Raw genomic sequence first — 24347 nt, 5'->3', positions numbered from 1 at the left:
TAGATTGAGAGCAAAGCTTTTAGAAAGGGGTCAAGTGTCTCGAGATCGCCTCTGTTCGGTTTGTCGCTTTAAGAAAGTGTCGGATCTGAAAGTAAGTCCAGAGGGGCACGCGGGCTCCGGTCGGGCTGGTTGGGAGGGTATCGTAGTCAAGAAGGGCACCATCCTTGTAGAATTGGTGTGCGAGAACGTCATGGTGTGGCCAAATAGGAGTAAGGAAGTGGTTAGACATGCCGGGAGTGAAGGTGGGGTTGAGTCGCAACAGGGTTAGAGGGCCCGGATTGGAAGAAATGTGGGATTTTTTACAAACATCTCTGAAGATGTGCAGTGTGGTACCTACTATAGGGTGATCTTTCAGAGCCTTGGGTATATGGGAGGGGGGGATCCATGGTGTGAACTTGATTGGAATGTGGGAGAGCGCATCCTCTAGCTTAACCCAGTCCTTAGTTTTGTCATGTATTGACCAGTCAACTATTCTACTTAAGTGGTAAGCGTATGCATAATCTCGGAGATCCGGGAGGCCAATGCCTCCCTTCTCCCTGGGTTTGACAAGCTGAGCTAAACTAATTCTCGGGTGTTTATTGCGCCAAAGGAAACATCTAGATGCGCTTTTAATACTTAGGAAGAAGGAAGGTGGGATTTTGATAGGAATGGCTTGGAGAAGGTAGAGGACTCGAGGTAAAATGTTCATCTTGAGGATGGCGGCACGACCAAACCAAGAAAATTGCGGCTTGTCCCATTTGCTTAGGTCCTCTTTAATTGTACGGAGGAGTGGAATAAAGTTCTTTGTGTATAGGTCTGTGAGGCGGGAGGGCAGTTGAATTCCTAGGTATGTTATGTCATCGTGTTTCCAAGTAAAGGGAAAGTTTCTTTGACATAGCGTGACTAATTCCGTCGGGAGGGAAATATTGAGAGCAGTGGACTTGGAGAAATTGATTTTCAGGTTAGATAGGTGGCCGAAGAGTTCGAAGTCTTTAAGAAGGTTGGGGATAGAGGTGAGTGGGTCATCGAGAAACAGGAGGATGTCATCTGCGAATGCAGCTATTTTGTAGATCTTGTCTGCTATCTGTATGCCCTTTATGTTTTCATTTGTTTGGATGCGTCTTAGGAGGGATTCTAGGGTGAGGATGAAGAGGATCGGGGAAAGCGGGCATCCCTGTCTGGTTCCATTTCTAATGGGGAAGGCGTCTGAGAGGTGGCCGTTAACTCTGATCCTGGCAGATGGAGTTGTATAGAGAGCCATGATCAGGTTATAGATTCTGTCTGGTAGACCCAAGTGGCGTAAAACCGCTCCTAAGTAATCCCAGGCCAACCTGTCAAACGCCTTTTCTGCGTCTAGGGAGAGGAAAAAAAACTTTTTTCTTGTGTGTGGAAAGCCAATGGTTTATATGGATAGCCTTTATGGTGTTGTCCCTGGCCTCTCTGCCAGGGACAAATCCCACTTGATATTTGCCTATCGTCAGAGGGAGTAGAGGTATGAGCCTATTTGCCAGGACTTTTGCATATAGTTTCAAATCAACGTTAAGCAGTGAGATTGGCCTATAGCTGGTGACGGAGGTGGGATCCTTACCCTGTTTCGGGATGACCATTATGTGGGCTTCAAGTAGCCTGTGGAATGGGGTTGGGGTGTCCGAGAGGGAATTGAATGCTTTCAAGAATGGGGCAGATAAAGTTTCAGCAAAAGTTTTATAATATGGGGCCGACAAGCCGTCCGGGCCTGGACTCTTATCCGGTTTCAGCTGCTTAATTGCCAGGGTAAGTTCTTCTTTAGAGATGGGGTATCTAAGGATTGTAAGGTGTCTCTAGGTAGTGCGATCGGGTAGTGATTATGGAGGAACTGAGAGATCAGTTGCTCTCTGTGTAAATGGGTTCTAGAGGAGGTGGGCTGTTGGGGTAAGTTATTAAGTCCCTTGTAATATTGTTCAAATTGGTCCACTATGTCTGACGTAGACGTGTGTGATGTGCCCAAATGGTCATTAATGGAGTGGACGCTTGTGGTGGCTTTCTTGGCCTGGATGGCTCTAGCTAAAAGTCTACCGCATTTGTTTCCATGTTCATAGAATAGTTTTTGGGTGAGGACGAATTTGCGCCGTATGTTGCGGTTGAGAAGATCAAGGAACTGCTTTCTCGACTCAACCAACTCCTGGAGGGTGTCCAGGGCCCGTGATTGTTTATGCGTGCATTCTAGTCGCTTAATAGTGTTTGCTAGTTCTGTTAGTTTGAATTGGTGAGCTTTTTTCCTAATGGCGGCTAGTTCGAGGAATGGTGCATTTATGTGCTTCCCAGATTGCAATAGGAGAAACGTCTGGAGTGTCGTTTTCCCTAAAGTAAGCGGACAGATTAGTGCGAATGTAGGTTAGATCAGTTTCTGAGGTAAGTAGGGAGGCATCTAGACGCCAAGTTTTCGTGGAGATTCTTCTTTCGGGAAGCTCGAGGGTCAACGAGATTGGGTGATGGTCCGATATGTAGAGTAGTTCGATGGTGGCGGCTTTTAGCATGGACAGGTCGTCTTGGGAGAGAAATAGGTAGTCTAGTCTGGAGTACCTAGCATGAGGCGCGGAGTAGAAAGTAAAATCTTTATCATTGGGATGTAAGGTACGCCACGAGTCATGTAGGGATAGAAATTGCAGTTGTGAGCGAATTTGTCTGAGGGATCTGTAGGGGAGGGAGGAGCATCCTGCGGAGGAGTCGAGCAGGGGTTGAAGAGCGACATTGAAGTCGCCTCCAAGGATAGTCATTCCCGATTTAAAGCCAGCTAGGGCGTCTACCACAGAGCGGAAAAAACTTACTTGGGCCGTGTTGAGACTGTAGATATTCGCAAGAGTGACCGGTCTGTTGTGGATCGTCCCTTTTAAAAAGATGTAACGCCCCTCGGGGTCTATCAAGGACTCAGAGAGTTGCCAGGGTGTAGTCTTATGCCCCGTACACACGAGCGGACTTTTCGACATCCAAACTCCGACGGACTGAGTCCGTCAGACTATCCGATCGTGTGTGGGCTGCAACGGACTTTAGCTTCGCTAAAGTCTGACAGACTTTAGAAATGAAGCATGCTTCAAATTTTCCCGACGGAACTCCGCCGGACCCGGTCCCCTTCGAAAAATTCGCTCGTGTGTGTGCTACTCCGACGGACTAAAACCGACGCTAGGGCAGCTATTGGCTACTGTCTATGAACTTCCTACGTCGAATCCAGTCGTACGTCATCACGTTCGACTCCGTCGGAGTTTGGTGTGATGGTGTGTGGTCAAGTCCGTTCGGTCGAAAAGTCCGCCAGAACTCCGTCGGAACTCCGGCGGAACTCCTTTGGAGGTCTGTCAGACTTAATCCCTCTCGTGTGTACGGGGCATTAGAGATTAAAATCGAGACTCCTTTCGTCTTGGCTAAAGGATTGGTGGCATGATATGCAGTGGGATATTTTAGATTCGAGAGATTGGGAAGCTTGTTGGAACAGAAGTGAGTTTCTTGTAGGAATATGATGTCGGCTCTAAGTTTAGACATCAGGTTCAAGATTTGGCTACGTTTCTCGGGTACATTAAGGCCTTTTACGTTTTGAGAGACTATCTTAAGGGTCATGGGTACTGATCTTGGGTGTGGAGCCAGCATAATTGATAAGGTGTGAGGGGGCGGTAACCAGCAAGGCTACGAGTAAGCGAGAGTGAGCCGGGGCTTATGTTAGGGTGGGGTGAGTAGCTGGGAACTAGGAGTTTTGTGGAGAACTTGAGCTGTATGGGGGAGTGGGTGCCGCGATGGAGGCCAAAGAGAAGGACAGATGGAGTAGGAAGAAGAAGGGAGGAGAGGGAAGAAAGCAGAAAGGGGGGAGGGAGGGAGAAAGGGGATGGGGGGAGAAGAGGGGAGTAGAGAGGTATAAGAAAGGGAGAGGGTGGTAAAGAGTCCGGGAGGTATTGTAGCACTGCTACCTTACCCTAGATGGAGGTCGTGAGGTCCGGGTGGGGTCGACGGTCGATGTACTCTACCGTCGTGTGGAGACGTGGAGGGTAGTCCGGTGTGGGTCTGTGTAGTGTCCGGTCCGCCAGGTTCCAGCGGAAGAACTGTTGGGTGCTGTTACAGAGGTGCCTATACGGAGTAGAGCATGGGGGATGTGGAACAAGTTAATCAGGGATCTTGCAATCATACTGAATTAGACATGAGCATACAGTCAATAACGGTATACATTGGAAGGAGAGAGAGCGTTAAAACAGGTATAACGATAACAAAACAACACATTCCTGACATGCCTAATTCTCCTGAAGTATACCCAGAAGGTCAGAGGAAAACACTGGGGCTCATCACTTAACAATAGGTAAAACAGTGAAAGAGATAAACACTAAACTGTAAACTGAGCAGACTTTCCCACGGATAGTGGGACCTAAAAAAAAAAGGGAAAAGGGGGAGGAGTGAGCTCTGAGAGCAAAATATCTAACGAGAAGGTTGTAGGAAACGGTCAACCAGGTGGGCGCTCACTCTGTCAAGGGGCTCAGATATGCGTCAGAAGGGATGTCTAGGACGCCCGTCACGTTAACAATGTGAAAGTCTGAAAGCTGGTATGTTGGGCCTAGCCAGCCAGGAGAAGTCAGTTGGGGGGGTCACCTAGGCTGGTTCGTGGGCGGACGACTTCTGGCCTGAGGGACCGTGTCTACCAGCAATGTGAACTAATTATCGTGAGAGTTGCTGATCATCTGGTATAGGAGCATGAATGTAGTACCAGTTGTCAGACGTGTTTTCCAAGGTCTCAAAACGGGGGGCAGGAAGGGGGTAGAGGACAAGTCCAGGCCAGTTTAGTGAAGACAGTTATCCAGGACTTACAGTGGCACTTGTCAGAGGGAGTCAGCTGCGTGCCCTGGGTCTCGGGAGAGAAAACGGAAAGGGGTGGGGGGGGGGGCGGTGGGTAAAGTGGTAGCTTCGGACAGAGTCTCTCACTATAGGTGCCCCCCGGTCCCCAAAATGAGAAGTAAATAAACAGTTAACTAGGTTGCACAGAAACTTACGCGGCTCCATTCAAGGCCCAGCATAAAGAGAAAAGAGAAAAAAAAGACAAAAAAGGGAGGGGGGGAGAGAAGGGAAATTGGAGGGTGGGAGATGGGGTAGGATTCTGGAGCCTAAGGTAGGGGAAGGTTTGGAGGATGCGTAGCACCCCGAGAGGTGCTGATAAGGTGGTTTGTGGTCCCCCTGAACAGAGCAAAGTATCTGAGCCGTGAATGTAGACAGGCAAGCAAGCTTATCAAGGAGCAATTACATAGGTAAAGATAATAGCCTTAGTCCAGTAATCTGAAGACTGTGGACGGCAAAAAGCAAAAAAAGAAGAAGGAAAAAGAAAAAAAAAAAAGGGAAGATAAATGTCTGGGACCGCAGATGTCCGTCTGGGTTATAGCCAGTGGGGGATGAGCTCAGAACCAGAAATCACAATCTTGGGGTCAGCTCAGGAGCTATCCGGCCTGGCACGCCTGTGGGCAGGAGAGGCTGTAGGGCTAACGGTTGCTCTTTCTCTCTGTCCTCTCTGCGACTGTGGACCCGGCGAAGAGGATCTTCTTCTTCTGATGTGGAAATCGTCCCGTTCAGGAATCGCATCCATAGAGTTGGATCTCTGGAGGTGAGGAACGCGGAAGATCTTGTACCAGTCCGGGAGCTCCACAAACGGTATCTGTAAGGTGTAACAGAAGCTTCTCAGATCTTCTGGCACTCTTAGATTTGCTGTGCGTCCTGCAACTATCGCAGATAAGCAGAATGGAAATTTCCATCTATACTGGATTTCCTTGCGGCGTAGCATATCCAGTAAGGGGCGCAAATCTCTTCTGTTTTGAAGGGTTATCGGGGACAGGTCCTGGAAGATTTTTATTTCTGATCCTTGGAAGAGGAGATTGCGTCGGTCTCTGGATTTTCTAAGGATGTCTTCCTTCAGTTTAAAGCTCACAATGTGGCAGATCACGTCCCTGGGGGGGGCAGTGTCTCTGCTTCTGGGTTTGAGGGCCCTGTGCAGTCTGTCACATTCGATCGGTGTCTCCGGTGGCCTGCCCAAAAGATCATTGAAAATGTGAATGGTGGTCTGTGATAGTCAACGGTTTCGGGGATCCCTCTCACCCGAATGTTGTGGCGACGGCCCCTGTTATCAAGGTCTTCTGTATATCTATGTAAGTCCCTTAACTGAGTGTTGTACTGGTGGGACGTCTGTTGCAGATGCTGTATGGCTGTGTCATGGCGGGAGACTGATTCCTCTAGGCCCGACATCAGCGTGTGGATGGAGTGGATGTCCCTTCTAAGCTCCGAAATGGCCGCAGCAAAGGAGTTCTTAATGTCAGAAGCGACTGACCTGAGATCCTCCATGGTTAGGGCACGAGAGTGTTGCGGGCTCGGCGTCCTCCGTGAGGCACTGTCTGCTGATGGGCTCCGGCTAGATTCGCGTGACTCCATGCAGGCCTGAAGCGGGGCCTCGGCCTCGCGTGTGCGGCCTCGGAAGATCTCCGGGATATTGCGTCCGGATCGAGCGCTGGGGCCTCGCAGGGATCTCGAGCGAGACTGTGTCTCATTACCTCTCGGTTTCCCCATGTTTTCGGCGCGGATGGTCTCTGTAGCTAATGGATATCAGGAACCCGCGGACGGAGTCAGCTCTTAGGCATCCATGTCGTCTCGGCTCCATGCCACGCCCCTCCACCGCTCCTTCTGACCGATGCCTCAGCAACACGTTGTCCGGGACCAGCAGCTTGTAACCTCCCAGTCTCTGGGAACGCGTTGCACAGACCTTTCTGCAAGGCCTCCCGGAGATGTCTCATCCTTTACTCCCTCTGCGACGCCCTCTGCGACGGCAAGATAAGGTCGGCAACCTTACCCTTGTACCGTGGAGAGTGGCCAGCCAGTAATGGTCCCTCTCCTTGATCCGAAGAATACGAGGATCCTTCCGCAGGCTTTGCAGCATCAGGGAGGCCATGCAGCGTAGGTTAGCTGAGGCATTCAGTCCGGAGTCCTCTGGGTCACTAAGGACAACATGATCCGCTGCTACCTCCTCCCAGCGACGTACAAGTCCACAGGTTTCTTGGGACTGTAAATCATCCCTACAAGACTGCTGCTGCTGAGTGCCAGCCTCCACCTCCATGCTGACACAATCATCCTCCTCCTCCTCCTCCTCCTCCTCCTCTTCCTGTGTGATGGGTGGCACAGCAGGAACACTGTCTGGATAAAGGGGGCCTTGAGAGGCAAGGAAGTCCTCCTCTTCCTGCCTCTGTTCTGCCTCAAGTGCCCTGTCCATTATTCCACACAGCGTATGCTCCAAGAGGTGGACAAGAGGTACAGTGTCACTGATGCATGCACTGTCACTGCTCACCATCCTTGTGGCCTCCTCAAACGGTGACAGGACAGTGCATGCATCCCTGATCATGCCCCACTGGTGTGGTGAGAAAAAAACGAGCTCCCCTGACCCTGTCCTGGTGCCGTAATCGCACAGGTACTCATTGATGGCCCTCTGCTGTGTGTGCAGCTGCTGCAGCATGGCCAACGTTGAGTTCCACCTGGTGGGAATGTCACATATAAGGCGGTTCTTGGGCAGGTTCAACTCCTTTTGGAGCTTAGCCAGCCGAGCACAGGTATTAAATGATCAGCGGAAATGCACACAGACTTTCCTGGCCTGCTTCAGGACATCCTGTAAGCCCGGGTTCCTGCCCAAGAACCGCTGCAACACCAGGTTAAGGACGTGAGCCACACAGGGCACATTGGTCAGTTGTCCCTGTCGGAGGGCGGAGAGGAGGTTGGTGCCATTGTCGCAAACCACCATTCCTGGCTTAAGCTGGCGTGGCTTCAACCACCTCTCGGCCTGCCCCTGCAGAGCTGAAAAAACATCTGCCCCATTGTGGCTCCTGTCCCCCAAACAAACCAGCGCAAGCATGGCATGGCATCGTTTTGCCTGCGTACTTGCGTAGCCCCTGGAACGCCTACGGAGCATGGCTGGTTCTGAGGACAGAGCACTGGAAGAGGCCATGGAGGAAGAAGAAGAGGAGGGGATGGAGGAGAGAGGTGTGTCACAACCAATAGTAGCATTTTGGAGGCGTGGTGGCGGAACAACCTCCAACACTACTGCACCTTGTCCTGCATCCTTCCCAGCTGCCAGAAGAGTGACCTAATGGGCCGTGAAAGACAGGTAACGCCCCTGTCCATGCCTGCTGGACCATGAGTCAGCGGTAATATGCACCTTACCGCTGACCGCCCTGTCCAGCGAGGCAAGGACATTGTCTTCCACATGCCGGTAGAGAGCCGGAATCGCCTTCCGTGAGAAAAAGTGGCGTTTGGGGACCTGCCAATGAGGAACCGCACATTGTACAAACTCACGGAAGGGGGCAGAGTCTACCAACTGAAAAGACAGCAGTTGAAGTGCTAGCAATTTAGCCAAGCTAGCATTCAACTGCTGGGCATGTGGATGGCTGGGAGTGAACTTCTTTCGGTGGTCCAGCAGCTGGGGCAGGGACATTTGCCTGCTATAATTGGACGTGGGTGTACTGCTAGCAGAGTGCCTGGAAGCACTTGGCTGTGACACACCTAATTCTACGCGGAAAAGAAGTATTCCTGCGCCACGTCAGGGAAATAGAGGGAGATAGGGTACTGCTGCACACACTGAAAGGGAAATATCTGAACCCCGGGGAATAATGAATAAGAAAGGTAGTGGTGCGCTGTACACAAAGAGGATATATCTATTGATAAAAGCAGTAAATAAAATTTGCAATGGGGGGATATCCAGTAAACAATACAGGTCTGGGTATGTCTACGTGACTAGTTTAAACAGCAACACTCATTTCTACTAATAGTCCACAACATAAATACATAAAATAGTGAAAATTCATATAAAATTCATATAAAATCCAAAGTGCAACGTGTTGGGATCCTGTAGTCGCATAAAAGTGCAAATATTCCAATGTGCCGCTGTGGCTGATAAAACAATAATGCTCGTTAATTCTACACCTTCATTCCTCTCAGAGCAGGTTTCAGAGAGGACTGAAGGTCTAGTGGGGTTGGAGATGCCAGCTGATGAGGAGAAAGGAGAGGTCCGCTTTGTTCTTTGGTGTGGGTCTTTGAGGTACGCTTGTCAACGAGCTGCATGGCAGGTCAACATATGTCTAGTCAAGCATGTGGTGCCCAAGCGGCTGATGTTTTGGCCATGCGAGATGCGCTTGAGACATATGTTGCAAATAGCAGCGGTGCGATCTGATGCACTAGTCTCAAAAAAGGCCCACACCAAAGAACTTTTAGAATAACGCGCAGAGGCAGCTCTGCGGTGTGCTGCCCCTAAGATGGCCCCCGGAGGGCATCCTGCCTCGTTGGACATGTGCCTCCTCCTCCTCCTCCTCCTCTCTCCTACCAGGCACCCACGTGGAGTCAGTGCCCTCATCATCCACTCCCTCTTCATCACTGGAGCAAACCCGGCAGTATGCTGCAGCTTGTGGAACATGACTGCCAGATTGCTGTCCTTCTTGAGCATCCCATCTCTCTGTGCTCACGCTACTGCCTTCCTCTAGCTGAGTATCATCATCAGAGCCTACAAAACACTGGGCATCCTCCTGGAGCATGTACCCAACACTGTGCTCAAAGAGTTCAGGAGACTCCTCAGGAGGACGTGGTGGGTCTAGGGAAGGAGTCACTGATGATGACATTGAGAGGAGGGAAGACGATGCGTTGGCAGCTGCTTTGCTAGTACCCTGAGCCTGGGTGAGAGAGGATGAGGAGGATGAAGAGGGCTTGGTCATCCACTCTACCAAGTCTTCGGCATGTTGCGGCTCAACATGTCCAGCTGCCGAAAAGGACAAGCGTGTCCCATGGCCATGTGCTGATGATGACGATGCACCGCGTCCATGACCAGCACTGTTGTCTCTAGACACAGAGCCTGCTTGCCATCTTTTATCGGCTCGCGCCTGTCTGCCTCTCCTTGTTGGCCTTCCAGACATGGCAATGGCCTGAAGGGAGATGGGAAAACCAGCAATTGGGTAGTGTATATTGTGCTGGAGGCACACACAACACCCACTCCTGCAGATGGCTCAATTAGAGAAGAGCTATGTAGGTGGATATAACGGTGTATTCTGCGGTCAGGGCACGCAGACAGCACGCACAATCTCCTACAGCTGACTGCAAGCTCTATTTAAAAAGAACAATATAGCTAGCTATATAGGTGGATATAACGGTGTATTCTGCGATCAGGGCATGCAGACAGCACGCACAATCTCCTACAGCTGACTGCAAGCTCTATTTAAAAAAAGCAATATAGCTAGCTATATAGGTGGCTATAGCGGTGTATTCTGCGGTCATGGCACGCAGACAGCACGCACAACTCCTACAGTAGGGATGAGCCGAACACCCCCCGGTTCGGTTCGCACCAGAACTTGCAAACGACCCCCACGTTCGTTACGAACGTTAGAACCCCTTTGAAGTCTATGGGACTCGAACGTTCGAAATGGAAAGTGCTAATTTTAACGGCTAATATGCAAGATATTGTCCTGAAAGGGTTTGGGGACCTGCCTCCTGCCTCAGGGGACATGGGTCACTGCAAAAAGAAGTTTTAAAAACGGCCGTTTTGGCGGGAGCACTGATTTTAATGACGATTAAAGTGAAAAAAAAAGGTGAAATATTCCTTTAAATATGGTGCCTGGGGGGTGTCTGTAGTATGCCTGTGACGTGCCACGTGTTTCCCGTGTTTAGAACAGTCCCTGCACAAAATGACATTAAACGGAAATAACACCATTTAAAACTGATTGCGGTTTTAATGTTATATCTGGTTCCTGCAATATGGTTGAAAATCATTGAGAAAAATGGCATGGGTAGCCCTCCCTGCCCATTACCAGCCTATTTGGGTCTTGTACGCATATTAAGGGGAACCCCATACCCATATTAAAAAAAGGAAATGCGTGTGGCCCCCAGGCCCTATATACTCAGAACAGCAGTATACAGGCGGTGCAAACAAGACAGGGACTGTGTAGGTTTGTTGTGTTAAGTTGAATCTGTTTGTAATTTTCAACCGGTAAATTTTTAAAGTGTAGCTCCAGTCAAAAAAACTATTTTTTAAGCTTTTTGGAAAACATAGGGAAGGGTTATCACCCCTGTATAATTTGTTTTGTCGTCCATCTTTTTTCATCTCACTTGCTGCTGTCTCCTTGTGTTTGCAAGTAGGAGATGTTTGTAAGTTGGATGTTTGAAAGTAGGGGCCTGCCCTATATTATAGCGGTATGTACTGGGTACAGAGCACGCAGACAGCACGCACTATCTCCTAACACTACTGACTGCAAGCTCTATTATTAACCACTTGACCACTGGGCACTTAAACACCCTTAATAACCAGACCAATTTTCAGCTTTCGGTGCCCTCACATTTTGAATGACAATTACTCAGTCATGCAACACTGGACCTATAGGAAATGTTTGTCCTTTTTTTTCACACAAATAGAGCTTTCTTTTGGTGGTATTTAATCACCTCTCAGTTTTTTATTTTTTGTGCTATAAAAGAAAAAAGACCGAAAATTCTGCGAAAAAATGAATTTTTCTTCGTTTCTGTTATAAAATTTAGCAGATTAGTAATTTTTTCTTCATAAATTTTGGCCAAAATTCATACTACTACATATCTTTGGTAAAAATAAGTACAAATTGGTGGATATTATTTGGTCTTTGTGAAAGTTATAGAGTCCACAAGCTATGGTGCCAATATCTGAAAATTGATCACACCTGAAGTACTGACGGCCTATTTCCTTTTTTTTTTTTTTTCCACAAAATTGTCATATTATCAGGTTATTTCACACACACAGCATATGCATACCACAAATTACACCCCAAAACACATTCTGCTATTACTCCCGAGTACGGCGATACCACATGTGTGCATGGGCGTCCGCAGAACTTTTTCCAAGGGGGGGCATAATTTTAAGGCCACTCATGCTCCGCCCCTGTTCGACAATCTCATGAAAATCTTTCCACTGGTAATACATATGTGTTATATAACAGATAATTCATCTTCACTTTGTATTGGAAGTTACTCAGGTGGCTGTATACCATGCCCATATAGCTTAGAGAATGTACATCTCTTTACATTGCAATACATCTGTTGTGGCCATATTTTGATCTCATACTGTCACTGTATTGGCTGTTTTCATCAAGATAAAAATATGGCCACAACAGATGTATTGCAATGTAAAGAGATGTACATTCTCTAAGCTATATGGGCCTGGTACCCAGCCACCTGAGTAACCTTGCGGACGCCCATGCTTCCAAAAACCAGCCCTGGAAAAAATTTCATACCAGCCTCACAGCATTATTATACCAGCCCAACAGCATAACGTCATTATTTTCTTGTTCATGAAAGGGAAAACCATAAATTGTAAAGCACATTTTATAAAGAGAGTATTAGATATAGATATGAAATCACATAGGGCTTGCTTTATATATATATATATATATATATATATATATATATATATATATATATATATATATATATATATATATATATATTCAAATTCCAGTTAATAGTGGTAAGTGATCAATCATCAAGAGGGACCCCAGAAACTCAGAACGTGGGGGGGGGGCGCCTTTTGCAGAAAGAATACTCTAAGGTAAGGGGGGTGGGTTACTAATATAAGGAGGAGACCCTTTATATCAGTGCCCCTTACATTATCGTATTCACTCCCCCCCTTACATCAGTGACCCCCGACTGGCCTGGCGGTGCTTTCACTGACCTCCTCTCAGGTGCACTGTGCAGGGCTCAGTCAGTCGGCTCCAGCTTGGTGGCTCTGGTTTTACTCTATAGTCTCCCCACCACAGTCCACACAAATCTGACTTCTCCCATGACCCCCATCCCAGCGGTGCTCCCACTCTTGACTCCAATCCAGACTCCCTCAGAGACTGCAGACATGCTACAGGAGATGGTCAGAGACTGCAGACTTGATGCAAGAGCTCAATGCAGCCTCACCAGTGCCCATCAAATGCAGCCTCACTGTGCCCATCAAATGCAGCCTCACTGTGCCCACCAATGCAGCCTCACTGTGCCCACCAATGCAGCCTCACTGTGCCCATCAAATCCAGCCTCACTGTGCCCATCAAATCCAGCCTCACTGTGTCCATCAAATGCAGCTTTACTGTGCCGTGAATGTAGCCTCACTGTGCCCATCAAATGCAGCCTCACCAGTGCCCATCAAATGCAGCCTCACTGTGCCCATCAAATGCAGCCTCACTGTGCCCATCAAATGCAGCCTCACTGTGCCCATCAAATGCAGCTTTACTGTGCCGTGAATGCAGTCTCACTGTGCCCATCATTGCAGCCCCTCTTCTGCCCCATGTCCCAGTCTGCAGTCCCTCTCTGTGGAAAGGGGTGTTGTTGATGCTTGGTACGGTACCTTGCATGCCAGCAGGATATCCATGACGGCCAGCAGCAGGCAGGGTCTGTTCTAGTTTTGGATGGGGACGATACTCCTTCCATAGGATCTGTCTGCTGTGAGATGGAGTGGTCGCTGGCCACCTGCACCTTCAGCCTTCCTCATTTTCCGGCCCCAGTCAGCCTGCCCTCTGGGCCTTGGGAAGTGGAGAGCTCTGGGTGGGAGTTGGAGAGAAGGGGGAGCAAAGAGTACTGGCGGGGTTGGAGAACACATGGGTGGGGGCAAAGAGTGAGGGGGGAGTGGAGATCACAGGGGTGGGGAGCGAAGAGCGCTGGGGGGAACTTGAGAGCACTGGGGGGGGGCAATAAGAACAGGGGTAGAGAGCATGGTAGGCTGAGAGCTACTGGGGGGGGGGGTACAAAGAGCAGGGGGGAGTGGAGAGCAATGGGGGGAGCATGAGAGCACCAGTGGGGGCCAGAAAGAACAGGGGTGGAAAGCACAGGGGACTGGAGAGCTCTATGGGGGTTGGAGAGCACATGGGTGGGGGCAAAATGCAGGACGAGTGGAGAGTACAGGGGTGGGGAGTGGAGAGTGCTGGGGGGGGGCAGCCAAAAAAGAACAGGGGCGGAGAGCACGGAGGGGAGAGAGCACTGGGGGGGGCTGGAGAGCACCAGGGGGCCAGAAAGAACAGGGGTGGGGAGAATGGGGGGCTGGAGAGCACTGGGGTGGGGGCTGGAGAGTGATGGGGAGAGCTGAAGAGCACTGGGGGGGAGAAAGCACTGGGGGGAGTGGAGAGCACTGGGGGGAAAAAACAGGGGGAGAGCACTGGGGGGGGGGGGGGGAGAGGAGAGCACTGGGGGGGGAGGAGAGCACGGGGGGAGAACACTGGAGGGAGTGGAGAGCACTGGGGGGTAAAGAACAGGGGGGAGAGTACTGGGGGGGGAGAACAGGGGGGAGAGCACTGGGGAGGAGAACGGGGGGGGGGGAGCACTGGGGAGGAGAACGGGGGGAGGGGAGCACTGGGCGGAGTGGAGAGCACTGGGGGGAACATGGGGGAGAGCACTGGGGGGGAACAAGGGGAGAGCACTGGGATGAAGGATGGGGAGAGCTGGAGAGCAGGGAGGGCAGCAAGAACAGGGGAAGAGAGAACTGCGGGGGGGGGGGGGGGGGCAGGAGTGTGTGGTGGTGGAGGAGAGCATGGGTGGCAGGAGAGTGGGGTGGTGGAGGAGAGCACGGGGGGGGGGGCAGGAGAGTGTGGTGGTGGAGGAGAGCACTGGGGGGGGGGGGGCAGGAGAGTGTGGTGGTGGAGGAGAGCACTGCGGGGGAGGGGCAGGAGAGTGTGGTGGTGGAGGAGCACTAGGGGGGGCAGGAGAGTATGGTGGTGGAGGAGAGCACTGGGGGGGGGGGGGCAGGAGAGTGTGGTGGTGGAGGAGAGCACTGGGGGGGGCAGGAGAGTGTGGTGGTGGTGGAGGAGAGCACTAGGGTGGGGGGCAGGAGAGTGTGGTGGTGGTGGAGTAGAGCACTGGGGGGGGCAGGAGAGTGTGGTGGTGGTGGAGGAGAGCACTGGGGGGGGGGCAGAAGAGTGTGGTGGTGGAAGAGAGCACTGGGGGGAGGCAGGAGTGTGTGGTGATGGTGGAGAGCACTGCAGCCCCCCCCCCCCCCCCCTCGATCCTCCTATCCAGGCACTGTGTGGCACACAGGGCGGGCTGTACAGATGGGCATCTACTCCTCTGGATCACAACGCTGGCTGGCTCTGTGTTCGGTCGCCGCTCTGTAACACAGTCCCGACCCCCCAGACCGGTTCATGTGATAGGCGGAACGTTGATTAACTCTACTATCACACGAGCTGGTCTGGGGGGGGCGGGACTGTGTTACAGAGCGGCCGCCGAACACAGAGTCAGCCAGCGTTGTGATCCAGAGAAGAGAGCGGAGGATACAGCCGCCTGCGGTTTCAGTAAAAAAAAATTCAGCATGGCGGCGGCTGCAATACCTTGGGGATTCCAGGGGGGGGCACTTGACCCCCATTGCCCCCTGCTGCGGACGCCCATGCATGTGTGAGACTTTTACACAGCCTGGCCACATACAGAGGCCCAACATGCAGGGAGCGCCATCAGGCGTTCTGGAGCACCCAGGCCAATTCTGACATTTCTCTCCTACATGTAAAAATCATCATTTATTTGCTAGAAAATTACAGAGAACCCCAAAACATTACATATTTTTTTTTTTAGCAAAGACCCTGGAGAATACAATGGTGGCAATTTTTCAAACGCGTTTTTTTGGGGGAAAAAACAGTTTTGTGCTTAAAAAACAAACAAAAAAAACAGTAAAGTTAGCCCAATGTTTGCATAAAGTGAAAGATGAAGTTATGCTGAGTAAATAGATATCAAACATGTCACTCTTCAAAATTGCACATGCCCGTGGAATGGCGCCAAACGTCACTACTTAAAAAATCCCCATAGGCGACGCTTTAAATTTTTTTTTACTGGTTACATGTTTTGAGTTGCAGAGGAGGTCTAGGACTAGAATTATTGCTCTCGCTCTAACGTTTTCGGCGATACCTCACATGTGTGGTTTGAACACCATTTTCATATGTGGGCGGTGCTTACGCATGCGTTCGCTTCTGCATGCGAGCACATGGGGACATGGGCGCTTTAAAAAAATTTTTTTTTTTTTATTGTTCATTTTACTTTATTTATTTTAGTTTGACATTTTTTTCCCCAAAAATATATTTTTGATCACTTTTATTCCTATTACAAGGAATGTAAACATCCCTTGTAATAGGAATATGGGGTGACAGGTCCTCTTTACAGTGAAATCTGGGGGTCAATATGACCCCACATCTCACCTCTAGGCTGGGAAGCCTGAAATAAAAATAAAAAAAAGATTCTGGCTTTGATCGTACTGGCGAGTTGGTAGAAGCACCGGAGGGCGGTGAGGGGTGGGGGGCGTCTATGGCTGGGTATTTCAGGGTATCACCGAGTATGGCTGGGTATCTCCGAGTATGGCTGGGTATGGCAATTTATGGCAGGGTATTGCAGAGTATTGGCGGGGTATTGGCGGGGTACTACAGAGTAATAGTGGGGTACTGCAGAGTATTGGGGGGTACTCCAGAGTAATGGCAGGGTACTGCAGAGTAATGGGGGTTACTGCAGAGTAATGGGGGGTACTGCAGAGTAATGGCAGGGTACTGCAGAGTAATGGCAGGGTACTGCACTGCAGAGTAATGGCGGGGTACTGCAGAGTAATGGCGGGTACTGCAGAGTATTGGGGGGTACTGCAGAGTATTGGGGGTACTGCAGAGTATTGGGGGGTACTGCAGAGTAATGGCAGGGTACTGCAGAGTAATGGCAGGGTACTGCACTGCAGAGTAATGGCGGGGTACTGCAGAGTAATGACGGGGTACTGCAGAGTAATGGCGGGGTACTGCAGAGTATTGGGGGGTACTGCAGTGTATTGGGGGGTACTGCAGAGTATTGGGGGGTACTGCAGAGTAATGGCAGGGTACTGCAGAGTAATGGGGGGTTACTGCAGAGTAATGGGGGTTACTGCAGAGTAATGGCAGGGTACTGCAGAGTAATGGCAGGGTACTGCACTGCAGAGTAATGGCGGGGTACTGCAGAGTAATGGCAGGGTACTGCAGAATATGCACTGGTATTGCAGAGTAATGGCAGGGAATTGAGGGGTTAAATTCGGTGAGACCGAATCTCTTTCCCCTCCGCTGTACCGATCGGTACAGAGAGGGGAGGGAGGAACCGCTTCATAACATGACGCCGGTTTGTTTACAAATGATCACTCCGTCATTTGACGGAGGGATCACGTGGTAAACGGCCGCGACGAGCGGCCGTTTACCGTGATCCGTGATGCGCCGGGTCCTGTGGACCCGGCGGTCATGGATGCTCTCGAGTGCGCGCCCCAGGGGGCGCGCGAGAGCAGAATTCTGGGAGGCCGTTAATTAATGGCCTCTCAGAGTTAAACAGTTAAGTGGTTAAAGCTAGATCACTAGCTATATAGGTGAGGTGAATATAGTGGTGTATACTGCGGTCAGGGCACAGACAACAACCACTACACAGCAGCAAGATAGGAAGTCAGCCAAAAACGATCGGTGTGTACTGTGTTGAAGGTACACAGAACACCCACTGCTTCAAATGCTAACACACTACACGAGGCCGCCTCAAAGGCGGCCTTATATAGTGTGGGGCGTGCACTACACAGCCTGAGCTATGATTGGCCACAGGCAGGATGCCTGTGACCAATCATGGCTCTCCTCGCTGCTGGCGCTGCGATTGGCCAAGCATGCGGGGTCACAGTGCATGCTTGGCCAATCATGAGCCAGCAATGCACTGCGCCATCGCAGTGCATTGTGGGCCACACAAATTTTGACGCGAACGGCCCAAACGTTCGGAATTCGCCGTTTGGACGCTGAACGTCCGAACAGCCAATGTTCGAGTCGAACGTACGTTCGACTCGAACACGAAGCTCATCCCTATCCTACAGCTGACTGCAAGCTCTATTTAAAAAGAGCAAGATAGCTAGCTATATAGGTGGATATAATGGTGTATTCTGCGGTCAGGGCACGCAGACATCACGCACAATCTCCTACAGCTGACTGCAAGCTCTATTTAAAAAGAGCAATATAGCTAGCTATATAGGTGGATATAGCGGTGTATTCTGCGGTCAGGGCACGCAGACAGCACGCACAATCTCCTACAGCTGACTGCAAGCTCTATTTAAAAAGAGCAATATAGCTAGCTATATAGGTGGATATAACGGTGTATTCTGCGGTCAGGGCACGCAGACAGCACGCATAATCTCCTACAGCTGACTGCAGCCTGTAGCCAATCATGGCTCTCCTCGCTGCCGGCGCTGTGATTGGCCAAGCATGCGGGGTCACAGTGCATGCTTGGCCAATCATGAGCCAGCAATGCACTGCGATGGAGCAATGCATTGTGGGCCGTGAGCGCCACACGAATTTGGCGCGAACGGCCCATAATGTTCGGTATTCGCCGAACGGGTGAACAGCCAATGTTCGACTCGCACACGAAGCTCATCCCTAGTGGCTAGTGACACGCTCAGGGCTCCCACTGATTCTCCATTATGGTGAGTTGAATGATTTCATTTCATATTACACTGTAATAATAGAAATAATGCTCTGCCCCCTCCTTTCCCTCTCCATCCCGCATTCATCTCAGACTCTAACCACACCCCTTTGAGCCACACCCCTGTGTAAGCCCTGCCCACTATTTTGCATAAACCACACCCGTATTTTGCCACATTTTCACCTTTTTCTATGCCACACGTTTAACCGCATGCCCCGCCCCCTAATTATAACACAACTCTGCCACTGCCAAAAAAAGTGTCCCGAATTTCTTTTTTACAATGTGGACAACTATGTAAACATCACATACCAGAAGTTGTTACGACTGACCGGAAGTGGATGCTGCGGACCGGAAGTAACGTTAGAAGTGGCGTGGAACGCCGTTACACTGTGAGTCTGGCCTACTTTTAGCTGCTGACATGTAAGCAGCCATTTTTATTTAATAAAGTGTATATTATTTAGGTAATGCACTATCGGAGCCCCATTTATTTTACATGTGAATACCATTATGGAGTTTGAGTGACCATTCATTTCCCAACTTAACCTATATTGCTGGATTGACCTACAATCACGGACGCGGGGATAAGATTTCTATAAGAGCGCTTTTTACAAGCCCATGAGGTAAGGGCACTGAGAGCACTTTATAGGATTCACGAAGCACTTTAATCACAGGAATTGGGAGTGAATGGACACAGCTTTTTGGACTTTGGACATTTTGTTGCACTTTATTTGTATTTTGCACAGCTGGTATCACTTTATTATTTCCACAGTGAGTGCACTTTATACACTTTAAGAACCCTCTATATCACTGGACTATGTTGAATGCATATTGAATGCATCACAGACTGTCATCACTAGGAGTGCACTTTATACAAACAGATATTGTATTTGATTATTATATGCACTGTTGTTAATGCACTTTATTGTTCTAGCACTTTATTAGCCTCTATTATTATTATTATTTTCAGTAATTTATTTAATTAATTTGGTGGTCATTGGACCACGCAGGTTATGCGCTAACATTTGAATGTATTGAGCTTTTTTAGTTTCATGTGAGTGGTGATCACTTTAGATTTGGCAGCATTTCCATACATTTTGTTTGGTTGTATAGTGGCGCAGAAGTCCCCTTTTATATTATTTTACTTCATAAAGTGTATCAACATCCAACAATGTTGAATAAACAGTGATCACATCCAGTCTGGGGTCAAAAATTGACTTGATCTTATATAATTCCCCCGACTGTAAGATGCTCTAAATCAGTAGCGACACATATCCTGTAACTATTCTAATATTATCTTTTAATTTCCAGATAAAATCGAGGGACCTTATTATGGGAATTATAAGAACCCATTCATACATTGGGGTGTGACCAAACTTATCCCATCCATCTATACTGTTGTGTTCCTGGTGGCTCTTCCTCTCAATATCATCTCGATTGTCATATTCCTGGTGAAGATGAAGGTCAGGAAGCCGGCAGTGGTCTACATGCTGAATCTCGCCATAGCAGATGTCCTCCTCGTTAGTGTCCTGCCTTTTCATATTGTCTATAGATTCTTGGGGTCTGACTGGATCTTCGGGGAAGTAATGTGTCGTATTGTAACAGCAGCATTTTACTGTAACATGGGTTGCTGCGTCCAGCTCATGGCAAGTATCAGCGTGGACCGTTTCCTGGCCATAGTCTATCCGGTGCGGTCTCTCCCCTGGCGCACAGTGACCCGAGCCTGGCTGGTGTGTGGTGTCATCTGGGTCATCTCATTGGCCAGCTTTGTGCCTCTTCTCATGAAAAATCAAATTTATAAAACCGATATACAAAATATATGTCATGAAGCCATGGCACATGAAGATTTTAAAACTTTCTATTTTTTTTTTGGCACCACTATCATCTCACTTTTCTTTTTGCCACAGTTATGTATTATAACTTTCTCCTACATTGGAATCATCCGCAGTCTCCACAGGTCAAATGTTGATGGCACACATAAGAGAACCCGAGCTATCCGCCTAACTGTAGTTGTTCTGAGTGTGTTTGTCTTTTCTTTTTTGCCGATCTTTGTCATTTATTTAATTCACTATGTGCAGATGCTTTCTCAGGATGACTCTCTCTATGTTCCCTACATGGTTTGCACCAGTATCAGCAGCATAAACTGTTGTCTGGATCCTCTTATCTATTATTTTGCAACCCCCAAGAAATACTTCTACAGATTGATGTGCTGCAAGAAAAATGAATGCACACCAATAAAAAATAAATAAAAAAACAAACAAAAACAAAATAGAGCATATGAGTTATAGTAACACCTCTCATTTTATTCCACTGTAATTATCTAAAAAAAGATCAGTTGATATAAATGTCACTATTATGAAAGCTTCAGTTTGCTTTCAACTTCCTCCCAAATGAGAATTATGCCCCGTACACACGGTCGGATTTTCCAATCGAAAATCTTCGATGGAAACTTGTTGAAATTCCGACCGTCTGTAGGCTTCATTGGACATTTTCCATCAGAATTTCCATCACACAAAATTTGAGAGCTGGTTCACAAATTTTCCAACAACAAAATCCGCTGTCATAAATTCCGATCGTGTGTACACAATTCCAACGCACAAAGTTCCACGCATGCTCGGACTCAAGCATAAGAGCCGCACTGGCTATTGAATAAAATTTTTCTTGGCTGTGTTGTACGTCACCGCGCTCTTGACGTTCGGAATTTCCGACAAGATTTGTGTGACCGTGTGTATGCAAGACAAGTTTGAGCCAGCATCCGTCGGGAAAATAATCCATGGATTTTGTTGTCAGAAAATCCTATCGTGTGTATGAGGAAATAGGGTGGAAAAATTTTAATGATAAAGCTTTAAGAAACAAAAAATTCTCGCCCTGCAGAATATTATCTGCATAGGGAGTTCATAATTACTCATAGGTGGTATCTTCCCCCTCCTAGGTAATCGAATTACTATCCTGACTTTTAAAATAGTGACACTTACCTGTCCAGCGCGCCCGCGATGTCGGCACCCGAAGCCGATCTCTAGATCGTCACTCGGGTGCTGCCGCCGCCATCTTGGGTATGGGAATCAGGAAATGGAGCCTTTTCGGCTTCATTTCCCGGTTCCCTACTGCGCATGCGCGAGTCGCACTGCGCAATAAGGACGATGTGTTTCCCAGCAGGCAGCGGGGCACTTGCGGAAGGGGGCGGGCACTTGCAGAAAGGGGCGTAATCTACGCCCCTTTCCGCAGAGAGCTATCCCGGAAGTGGGTGCAGTTTTTTTCTAACACTGGGTTCCTTGTTTCTATTATTATTATCATTATTTGACACCAACATATAGATGGGTATTTTACCATATACTTACATCAGTTACTGTGACGGAACCAATCCCCCACACTCCGATTGAGTGTTTCCATCTATATACCGCTTCCTAAGTCCTGGAACACGAGTCCAATGGATCTGGCTATAGGAACCCCCAAGAACTAGACAACACCAGTCTTGGAGGACATCAGGAATTACCTTTATTTGCGACCTCACACAAAATATATACAGCGGGGTGACTAAAACCTAACCTAATTAGCATGAACTAATAACTAATGTACTAATATATATCTAATCAACACTGGACTCCTTCATTCAATTGCAGGTTAATTAGCACAAACAACAAAACAACAATAGATGAAATACTCTTTAGAATCTGTGTCAAGCCAGACTAGACTAATTTACATTATACAAGACACAGACAGGTGGCTGGAGGTGATGACATTAGCATCTAAGAGTTTGTGTCCCAATGGTGTGATTCAGTCTATTGCTAGCATGGCATTTACATATCCAGGGTCTGTGTGCCTGGGGGGGGGGGGGGGGCACGGACCTGAATTCAAGTAACACCACCTCAGGGGTTCCCAGGCATACAGCTCACAAAGAGCACCGTTCCCCCAAATGCGAGGGCCCATAATCACAAAGCAAGAGGCTCGCCTTTAGTCCCCTCCAAGAACCTCGGTCCCAGCTAGGTCTGTCAGTTACATTTTCTATAGAAAGTTTGGAGTCCGCATTGATACCACCAGCCGCAGCAGTGGAGATTTCCTTTCCTTGTTGGGGAGTTTTTTTCCTGCTCTGTTTTCCTGTCCTGGGGGTTCCTCCTACCTCAGCTCCCGGTGGAGACATTTTATGGTGCCCCTTGATCTCTCAGTGATCGCCAGTGACATGTCGTGTCTGTCAAGTGAGTAGTGATTCAATGGCAATTTCCCGCCTATGTCTCCTTTCCCCCTATATCTCCCTTGGTGATTGGGATCAATATATATTCAATGATATACACTTTTTTCACAGATGTGTCATATGCACTTATTCCCCTTCTTTTTTTTTTAAAGTTTCATATGAATGTGTTCATGGAGAAATAACGGGAATGTTATTGTATATCATATACCACTCGTGTTTAATGCTTTGACTATTTGAGTTTCTGTAAATAACATCTTTACTGCAATTTTTATCCTTCACCGTATGATGTCATGTCTATGGCTTAATAATAAAGGATCTGTTCTACACCTGGTTCCTCTTGGTGCCTCATTTAAAGTCCCAAACTGCCCTTTTCTTTATATTGCAATTAGGGATGGAAGCACCTCTTGCCCCGAGGTGCTTCATTTAAAGTCCCAACCCGTTCTTTTCACTTCCTGTAGACGAAAGAGAGAGAGAAAAGAACTGGGAGGGAGTGAAGAGAGGGCAAAGGTGGAGAGGAGAGAGAAGGCAAGTCATGTCTCATATACCGGATTTCCCAGTTTACAATCAAAGTGAGAGAAATGTGCTGTAGTTAACCGCCCTGCATGTATTTAGTGCTCATTGCCACCCAGTCTTAGGCATTGCTAATTTTCTTCGTATCTATCTGTAGCACTAACCCCCAAAGGAGCTGCTGGTTTAATTGGGCTTACCGTTACCTTCTTCTCCTTGATTAGGGGTTTCCCGTGGTAGATGGCCCAGTAACTTTAGAGACTGACGACAGATCCGCTTAAAGTTATTTTTATTTGCAAAAACGTAGTCAACGAACAGTCTCTTAAAACAGGATCAGAGGGTTAGGAAGAAAAGTTCAGGTACTCTTATGCCGCGTACACACAACGGGACTTTTTGACAGCAAAAGGTCAGATGGAAGGAGTCTGTTGGACAATTCGATCATCAGACCTTTGCTTGCCAAAAATCCGGCAGACTTTAGAAATAGAACATGTTTTAAATTTTTCCACCGGAACTCCGCCGGACCGAGATATCCGTTTGTGTGTATGCTAGTCTCACGGACAAAAACCGATGCTAGGGCAGCTATTGGCTACTTGCTATGAACTTCCTTATTCTAGTCCGGTCGTACATCATGTTCAAATCTGTCGAACTTTGGTGTGATTGTGTGTGGCCAAGTCTGTTTATTCGTGAAATGGATATTTTGATGATAGGCAACTCCTATCCTGATATTGATTAGTGGTTCCAAATTAATAACTACTGCAGTAGGGAACAGACACAAAAGATATGCTCAGCATCTTTCCAATAACCGTTCTCCTTTATTATGACGCTATTGAAGGCTTTTATACACATGATTACGTAGGTATCACATTAATATTACAATTGTACGTTTATGGTAACAAGGGGCGTTACATAGGCAGGCTAATTCTAATCTGGACTTGAAAGAATGCAAAACATGTACTGAAAACATTGTTAGTGCCGTCTGCACAGTGAGGGCATTGTGCAATACATATAAAATAGAATACAATTATATACAGAACCTACAAATTTCCATAACAGTCTCCTCTCTTTTGATCAATATTTTGATCACTAACCATACCTGCTATCACCTTTAACCTGGAACCTCCACACGCTTTGCCAAAGAGGCAAAAACTCCATTGTGGAGAAAATAATAGCTGAGCAGCTTTTTTCATTACAAAATGACTTTTCACTGTGAAAAACAAAGACATATTTACAGAGTACTGGC

The 24347-nt window shown here is 48.3% G+C and overlaps 1 protein-coding gene across 1 annotated transcript in view; it reads left to right on the top strand.

Moving 5' to 3' along the window:
• Positions 1 to 22926, top strand: part of LOC143961559 (proteinase-activated receptor 1-like) — an 83323-nt gene extending 60397 nt beyond the window's left edge. Inside the window, exon 7 of the mRNA XM_077470868.1 lies at positions 19723 to 22926. Coding sequence (XP_077326994.1) covers positions 19723 to 20660 — 938 coding nt within the window. The 3' untranslated portion in view covers positions 20661 to 22926. The remainder of the gene's footprint in view (positions 1 to 19722) is intronic.
• Positions 22927 to 24347: the final 1421 nt, after the last annotated feature.

Source organism: Lithobates pipiens, unplaced genomic scaffold (assembly GCF_037356315.1).
Source record: "Lithobates pipiens isolate NorthernLeopardFrog02 unplaced genomic scaffold, aLitPip1_a1.2 Scaffold_8, whole genome shotgun sequence".
Classification (NCBI taxonomy): Eukaryota; Metazoa; Chordata; class Amphibia; order Anura; family Ranidae; genus Lithobates; species Lithobates pipiens.
Note: the sequence above shows the minus strand (reverse complement) of the source record. Positions and strands in the feature narration are given on the sequence as shown.